Here is an 8947-nt window from a genome sequence, read left to right as displayed (position 1 = left end):
AGGCCGTTCAGCCCATTGAGTCCACAACGTCCCTCCGAAAAGCAACCTTCCCAGACCCAACCCCTACCCTATCACCCTGCATTTTCCATGGCTAATCCACCTAGCCTTCACACCCTTGGAACTATGGAGAATTTAGCATGGCCTGTCCACCCAATCTGCACATCACTGCACTGTGGAAGGAAACCAGAGCAGACATGGGGAGAACGTGAAAATAACTTTGGTGAATAGGCTTTGGGGGTATCGGGAGTGAGTTTCTCACTGCAGTATTCCTGGCCTCTGACCTGTTCTTGTAGCCAATGTGTTTATGTAGCAAGTCCAGTTGAGCTTGTGAATAGTAATACCCCCCCAACCCAAATATTGATAGTGGGAGAATTCAATGAGAGTACCACCACTGCATGTCAAGGGGTGGTGATTAGATTGTCTCTTATTAGATGGTCATTGCCTGGCATTTATGTAGTGTGAATGTTACTTTCCACTTGTCAGTGCAAGTCTGGATTTGTCCAGATCTTGTTGCATTTAAACATGGATTGCTTCAGTATCTGAGGAGTAACAAATGGTGTTGAACGGATATACCTATTTCTGAACTTATGATGGAGGGAAGATCATTGATGATGCGGTTGAAAATGATCGGGCCTACACCACTAACCTGAGGAACTTATGCAGAGATGTCCTGGAGCTGAGATAACTGATCTCCAACAACCACAACTGTCTTCCAATGTGCCAAGTATGACTCCTACAAACATCTTTAGGATCGTACCAGCTCAATCCATAGTGCTGCTGCTGAGCCACGCTCGGGATTGAAATACCCCACCCAGAGTACATTGTGCACCCGTGCCACCCTCAGTACTTCCTCCAGGTGTTGTTTAACATGAAGGAGTACTGATTCATCAGATGAGGGAGGACAATATGTAGTAATCAGCAGGAGGTTTCCTTGTCCATGTTTAATCTGAAGCCATGTGACTACATAGGTTCCTCAATGTTGAGGACTCCCAGGGCAACTCCCTTCTGACTGTATACCACTGTGCCACCACCTCTACTGGGTTTATCCTGTCAGTAGAACAGAACATATGCAGGGATGGTAATGGCAGTGGCTGGGGGAATTTACACAGACCAGTACTTTCATACCCTCAGAGTGGGGAAATTAGAATGCACACATACATCCTTCCGAAGTATCTAGTCCATACTGCTATGTGTGCTTATTATCTAGCAAAAACAAATATAAATCATACACCGCAGCCATTCAAACCTCTTACAAAGTGCTGTTTTATAATAATCAGATGAGGCTCAGAACCGTGATTAGACAGAGACACTGAAGGCAAAGGCAAATTCGCAGCTGGATTCAATGGTGCTCCATTTCCTAAACTGATTCTTTGTCTGTGTGAACAGGAAAAAAAATCTTCACCTAAAATCATATCCAGGGCTTGTATATAACTAGGAGAAGGGGTCTGTAGAAATACTTTGCCCTTACACTTCCCATGGGACTTGTTTCAAACGATTTCCATGTTCAAAGTCTCAAGTACCACACATTATTGAAGAGCTAATCTATATGCTTCCTTGGCACCCTCTTCTCTCAATAGTTTCGGCTGTTAGTAACAGTTCAATAACCACCTTTGTTTTTCACTTGTCTGTTCCAAATTTCGGAATCCAAGCGATGTCTCAGATCATTCAACTATGGAAGGGACAGGATGAGCTAACCCCAATCTTGTGATACATGCACAGCAATCTGTGGTCAATGGATAGTGACTCAGACAAGAAGCAAGGCAATGGAATGCTGGTTAGTGTCACAGAGTGCTGCTTATGGCAGTCAGGCTGCTGCCCCAGACAGAATAGAGTCTCAAAGTGCCAGCAGTGGGTCGCAGTCAGAAACATACATTTGGAGGTTAAAGTTCCTTCACAGAGGGTCAGAATGCTACCATGTTTTATCTTTAGCACCACATCAGCAGAGAAGACCGCAATCACTAAATGATACACATTTGGCCCAGAGATTTCACAACACAAATATAAAATCAATCCTAATATTAGCGGACATCAATTTTCATAAAATTATGCAAGATATAACATTGAAACATGAGCAGACTGTAATGCCACCCGAGGCTGCCAACAAATCACTTTCCCTTCCTGGCATATACACCCTGAGACAGCAGAACTTAACAGGCAGCTCATGTCAGAATGAGAAACCTAGCATACTGGAACTGTGAAAACAAAGAGACTCTGAATTCAGCATTCACTTGCTGAATTTAACAGGCAGTGGAGCAGTCTCAATTAGTGATATCCAATTACACAAAATACCCTCAACAGAGTTATCACTTGTTCACGTGATGGATTCTCACCCTGCTGTCTGAACTTTACAGCCCTTGTCCCCTAAACATGTAGAAATGGTGAAGAACCCTGCACCAGGTCAGTAAGGAATTTTCTCCGCTTGTTCTCTAGCCTTTGCAGGAAATTGGAGACTCTCTCCTCTCGTTCTCTGCTGTACTTTAAGATCAGTTCCTGTTTGCACTCTGTGCCTTCTGTTTCCCCCAGTGTGCTCATCTGCTCCAGCACACAGGCAAGATCGGCCTCCACCTGTTGACGCTGACATGCTGCCTCGTGCAACAATTTCGCTTTCTGTAAAATAAAAAGCTAACTTTTAAGTTTACATGCAAAGGACAGAACACAGGTCATATAATATTTAATATTTCTTCATATTTGTTGGTTTAATCTGCTCCTAAGCTCATATAATGATCTAGTGTGCAATTACTATAAAAATGACAGCCTGTTGCCAGATGAAGGGCTCATGCCCGAAACGTCAATTCTCCTGCTCCTCGGATGCTGCCTGACCTGCTGTGCTTTTCCAGCACCACACTCTTCGACCCTCATCCCAACAGCCTGCCCAGCATCCCACCCCAGCCCAGGCTACTCCAATGAGCCACTCTCCTTCTGCACAGACTCTGGAATGGGAAAATAGATCTAGAATGCTACTCCTTCCCCTCCAAACCTGACATAAACCTAGTACCAAGTTGCCACATTCCTGACACACCTGCTGCAAGTTTCCACAGACTCACCTGAAGGGCAGCATGATTGACTTGATACTGCAAGATGGCTTGACAGAGATTCCAGAAAGAGTACTCTGGCCACAGTACAGGCTGGAACACCAAGCATGAATGAGAGGTCTGCAAAGGTCAACAATTATCATTTATCAAAGAAATAGAGACAATGACCAAGGTAGTGAAAAACAATATGAACAGAAAGCATATGAAATAATACAAGACAACAGGATTAGATATTTCAGAGGTTGCACTAGCATGAGTTTGATTTCTACAGTCTACACTTCTGTTTGCATTTTTACTGAATAAGGAGCAGGAGTTATCCTGGTGCCCCAGAGGGAACATCCCTTAAAATGACCAAAGTTTCAGAAACGAATAACAAAGGACAATTTATCATTCCTCTTTGTGGATTCTTGCTTTGTGAAAATGGCAGATATGTTTGCAGAAATAACACTGAAAATAAATCACTGATTTAAGGTCTTTAATGTGTATGAGGTCCATCTGGTGCTGAATAAAAATTCGACTTTCTACTCAGTTTAATTTTGGACTACATAGCACATTTTAACCCACATAGAAAGACAAATCAACATATCTAGGACACATACACTGGTGACGGTTTAACGTTAAATGTTCATGTGTTTTGCCTTTTGGACATTAATGTCTAACTATATATTTATACATTTGCAGTAGAGGAAAAATATATCACATGGAACATCCCAGGGTAGTAAGCATCATGGACTGGGATACAGAAACATTAATATAAGCAAAGTATCAAATTAAGATGTGATAAATTTGCAAAGCCAATTAGTTTCCAAGCAGCGTTTTGGAAAAAATCGTGAGAACATTGAAGATGCCCCAGCGGTAATCTCCCAAAGTTCTCACAATTCAGGAACCATGTAAGATTGGAAAATTACACTGGTTCTCATCAATGTAAGAAGTAAACATGGGACAGCTAGGAAATGATAAACCACTTAACCTGATATCCATTGCTGGGAAATTACTGTCTTACATAAATATTGATGGAATTACTAAGCACCTTGAAAGTTTTCAGTTGATCAGAGGGAGCTAGCATGGATTTGTGAAAGGTAGCTCACGCTTGATGAACATGATTGAATTTTTTTTTGAAGAGGTGATTAAAATTGTGAACAGAAACTGCCAGTGAATGTTAATTCTATTGACACCCAGAAAGCATTTGATAAAGTCCCTCGTGAGATACTGTCAGCCAAAGTTGAAGATCACGGAACTGAAGAAAAATATTTACGTAAGAAATTTACTGAATGGCAGGAGACACAGAGTAGGTATGACAGGCAGACACTATAACTGGTATAATGTGACATAGACAAAACACAGCAATTGAACATGCTGGTGGAGTCAACAGTTAGAATGGAACATGGTGTGCGAACAGATCTGAAGAAGGGCTTATGCCCGAAACGTCGATTCTCCTGTTCCCTGGATGCTGCCTGACCTGCTGCGCTTTTCCAGCAACACATTTCCAGCTGCGAACAGATCTTACCAGGGATTGGAGGACGATAGTGAGGGAAATACATCAGATTATTAACTTTAATGTATTCATTCTTAAACATGTGTTGGAGAGCCACAAATCCAATTGTGCTGGTGACAAAGGTAGGCATCGCCATAAGCGATACAGAATGACAACGTAAAAATACTATGGAAATATTAACAGATTAAGAGAATGGGCAAAACTATGGCAAACTGAGTTTAATGTAGGCAAGTGTGAAGTCACTCACTTTGGGCCTGAAAAGGTTCAGTTACAATACTTCCTAAATGGTGAAAAGACAGAAGGTTGAAAGAGAGACAGCTTTCCATCTACAAAGATCATTAAAATGTCATGATATGTATAGAGAATAATAAAAAGGGCATATGGTGTGTTGGCCTTTATAGTTATAAGATTGGAATACATAGGCTAAAAGTCATGCTACAATTTAAAGAGTCCAAAATACTTCACACCTGGGTTCTGTTTTGTGCACTACATCTTATCAAAAATATAACTGACTTGGTAGAGATGCAGCATAAATTCAGAATATTGATATTTGGACTTTAGAAGCTATAGTAAATGGAGCAATTACCCTAACTGGATTTGTATTCTTGGAAGTTGAATAATAGAGGGATGATGTGATCATAGTTTTCCATGCATTGATTGGAGTATAGAGCAGCTAGAAAATATTTCTAAGTATAGTTTGGAACTTGCAGATGCAGTAGTCAATTGTTAATTTTAAACCTGAAATTGATAGAATTTTATTAACCAAAGCTGTTAAGCTATACTTGACAAAAGTAGGCATTTGGAGTTAGATCATACATCAGTTGTGATCTCAAAGAAGGACAGAACTGGCTTGAGGTTGTTAAGTGGTCTCCTGCTGTTATAACGATTTTGTTCAGTTCTATTAAAAAGCTTCCCTCCAGCTTAACCAGTCTCACTCATCCACATGCAAAGCAGCCCTCATCCTAAATATTGTTTAAAACAAAATGATTTTACAAAATTATTTCAACAAACTAAACATGGGACTGGTATGTATTGGTTGTAGCTGTTCACATTTTGTCTAAATCAGTTCATGCATCGGGGTCAGTATTTAACATCTCCTCCTCCTACAAAGTTTCAGACTGCACTGAAACACTTCCTCACGGCTGGACATTCAGTTCCAGGACATGGAGTTCTCACGCGGAGATCAAGCAAACTTGCTCAATAACGTTTATGTTGCCACAGTTCATAATAACACATTATTCTTAAACACCAGCCTCACTGTCATGTGGATATAAATTTTACACCATTAGATAGAGGGTTAATATACCCAATTGCTAAACCTAAAATATACTAATTATAATTAATTATATTAATAAATTTGTGAAATGGTACAATTGACGGAGTGCATTTTATGGACAACACTTAAAGTAACAGCTCAATGTCAAGTCCTCACCTGCCAGAGCAAGAAGTCACTGAGCCGCACCTCTCCAGATGTGCGGATCAGTAGGTCTGGGTCTGGGGAGCTGCTAGAGTATAGGCACTTGCCCAGCAGAGACTCCGAAAGGTCACTGAAAGAAGAGAGCTCATTTTAATGCTGTGTAATGGAAAAACTAGCCCTATGATACAATGTTTAAAGAACAAGACACTAACTAGTCCCCTCTCATGTGTGACACTAATTAATCAGTTTTCTGAAAGCTTGAGGTTGATCAGACCCCCATCAGTACGTGCAAAGAGGCAATACTACCTGGGTTTCAGTAACCCTTCTTCAACTCCCAAAGCCATCTCACGAACTGCACTGGTGATCTCATGCCGAGAGGTATAGGCGAAGCAAACATTCAGAAAACACCTGCAATGAAGTGGAGCGGTTAAATGGAACAACATTGAGAATCAGGTGCAAATGATGAGGAAAGAGGTTGCCCCATTTAGTCAGACCAAGTGTTAGAGACATTCATCCACCCCTGACAACCGGACACACAAACACAGAGACAGGCGTACAGGCAGACACACAGTGCAGTAGAATGTCTTACTTGTTGTAATTCTGTGTTGCCAGCACTGCCTGGGCAATCAACTCTTGGATATCAACAGGTAGCAGAGTCAAGTTTCCCAAGACTCTGATGCAAACACCATGTTTCTTTAAATTTTCTCTGGGAAATTCAAAATAAAAGCGTTTACTTAAAAAAGAATACCACCACTGTTTTGGGCAACTTTATACTCAATGTATAAAATAGAAATCACAATGCAATCATTTTAATCCAGATGATGCCACCACTGTGTCCAAGACTATGGCAGCTCAGTTGGTAGCACTGATTGGAGTCAGAAGATTCGGGGTTCATGACCAACTCTAGAATTTAAGCATGAAAGTACAGAGGAAATGTACTGTGGGAGGTGTCAATTTTGGATGAGACATTAGAGACCCCAACTGCCCTCTCTGATGAACATAAAGCTCCGTGGTATTATTTTGAATATAACTAGCGGAGTTATCCAACTGTCCAACCAAAAGGTAGACCTTAATCCATATCCGATTACCTGGTCATTATCACTTTACTCGGAGCAACAGTTAATTATTTATTGAATATCCAGTAAGTGATCAGGTTTATTCTATTTCTATTGTGCACCATTATACCAGAACTGGTGGTAAGGTTAATAAAATATATAAAAGCACAACTAAATAAAATTAAAACAATTAAATAGTTAATTAGAACACATTAAGGATGACAGGACAGATGATGTGCCACAGTTGCAACATTAGGTTTCTGGATGCGATTTGCTGCGGGATGACATGGATTTGGACCTGAATCTTGATAGATACAGGCAGTTAGGAAGGAGAGGAGAGTAGGAAAAATTGGAGGGGTAGTCTGTTAGTTAATGATGATATTTGCACAAGAGTTGTATGACTCAAGTTCAGAAAACCGAGATGTGTATAAGGTTTGATAGAAATGATACAAAAGGCAAGAAGTCTTTTGGATTCCTAACTCTACCACATGGCACAGTAGAGCATTAGAAAAAGAATAAACGTGACCTATCAGAAAAACAGTGATCATCATGAGAGATTTTAATATACATATTGGCTGGAAAATCAGCAAAAACAGTCCAGATGAGGAGTTTGTAGAATATTTTTAGGATCGTTTCTTGGAACATCTTGTTCTGGGGCTGACCAGATAGCAAGCTGTGCTAGATCTGCTGCACAGAAAAATTAATTAATAATCATAGTGATGGCACCCCTAGGTAGAAACAACTATAAAAGAACTAAATCTTACATTCAGTTTGAAAGAGAGAGGAGTTTGAGACTTTTTAAAATCCACATAAGGGAAACTACGAGAGTATGATTAAAACTTGCTAAAGTGAATTGGCAAATCAGGTTACAAAATAGGTCACCAGTGGCATGGTGACAGACTTTTAAGGGAATATTTAAGAATACACAGAATAGATACATTCCAATGAGTAGAAGCATTTCTAAGGGATGGACCTAACATCCATGGGTAATTAGAAAGACAGTATCAAACTGAAAGAAAATGCACATAATCATGTAAAGACAGGCAGCAGATCAGAAGATTGGACTGAATACAAAAACAGCAAAGAATTACCAAAAAATTAATGAAAGGGGAAAAGGAGTACAAAAAGCTAGCCAGAAATGTAAACACAGATAGTTAAGATTTTCTATAAATATTTAGAAAAAAATGTGAATGTTGATCCTATTGGAAGTAAGACTGGAGAATTAATAATGGAAAATAAGGAAATGATAAATTAATTAAGCAGGTTATGTTGCTTGTTTTCACCATAGAGCATATCAACAACATCCCAAAAGCATAATAAATCAGGAAAACGAAGAGGAGAAACTTGAAAAATTACCACTACCAGAGGAGTGATACACAGTAAGTTGCTGGGGTTGACATGTGCCTGGGACATGCCAAATTTCATATTAGGGCTGTAAACAAAGTGGCTAGTGCAATATGCATTGGTTTAATTTTCCAAAACACCCCTGATTCAGGGATGATCCCATGAGATTGGAAGGTAGCAAATGTAACTCCTTTATTCAAAAATAGAGGGAGACAAAGTGGGAAAGTGCAGACCCAGCTATCTTAACATCAGTCAGAGGGAAAATATTGGAAGCTATGATTAAAGGCTTTATAGAATTACACTTTGTTAGGTTCAAGGTAATTAAGCAAAGACTATCAGGGTTTGTGGAGAAAGTGAGGTCTGCAGATGCTGGAGATCAGAGATGGAAATGTGTTGCTGGAAAAGCGCAGCAGGTCAGGCAGCATCCAGGGAACAGGAGAATCGACGTTTCGGGCATAAGCCCTTCTTCAGGAATGGGGAAAGTTTGTCCAGCAGGCTAAGATAAAAGGTAGGGAGGAGGGACTTGGGGGAGGGGCATTGGAAATGTGATAGGTTGAAAGAGGTCAAGGTGAGGGTGATAGATCAGACTGGGGTGGGGGCGGAG

The 8947-nt window shown here is 40.3% G+C and overlaps 1 protein-coding gene across 2 annotated transcripts in view; it reads right to left on the bottom strand.

The window, feature by feature from the left end:
* Positions 1-1243: 1243 nt before the first annotated feature.
* dhdds (dehydrodolichyl diphosphate synthase) overlaps positions 1244-8947 on the bottom strand; it is a 19814-nt gene continuing 12110 nt past the window's right edge. For both annotated transcript variants that reach the window (XM_043717470.1, XM_043717471.1), the window contains exons 5-9: positions 6534-6650; positions 6251-6352; positions 5960-6074; positions 3045-3152; positions 1244-2607 (exon numbers count right to left, since the gene is read on the bottom strand). In XM_043717470.1, the coding sequence (XP_043573405.1) occupies positions 2362-2607; positions 3045-3152; positions 5960-6074; positions 6251-6352; positions 6534-6650 (688 nt within the window). In that variant the 3' untranslated portion in view covers positions 1244-2361. The remainder of the gene's footprint in view (positions 2608-3044; positions 3153-5959; positions 6075-6250; positions 6353-6533; positions 6651-8947) is intronic.

This window comes from Chiloscyllium plagiosum, chromosome 27, assembly GCF_004010195.1.
Source record: "Chiloscyllium plagiosum isolate BGI_BamShark_2017 chromosome 27, ASM401019v2, whole genome shotgun sequence".
Classification (NCBI taxonomy): domain Eukaryota; kingdom Metazoa; phylum Chordata; class Chondrichthyes; order Orectolobiformes; family Hemiscylliidae; genus Chiloscyllium; species Chiloscyllium plagiosum.
This window is presented reverse-complemented; position numbering and strand designations above follow the sequence as displayed.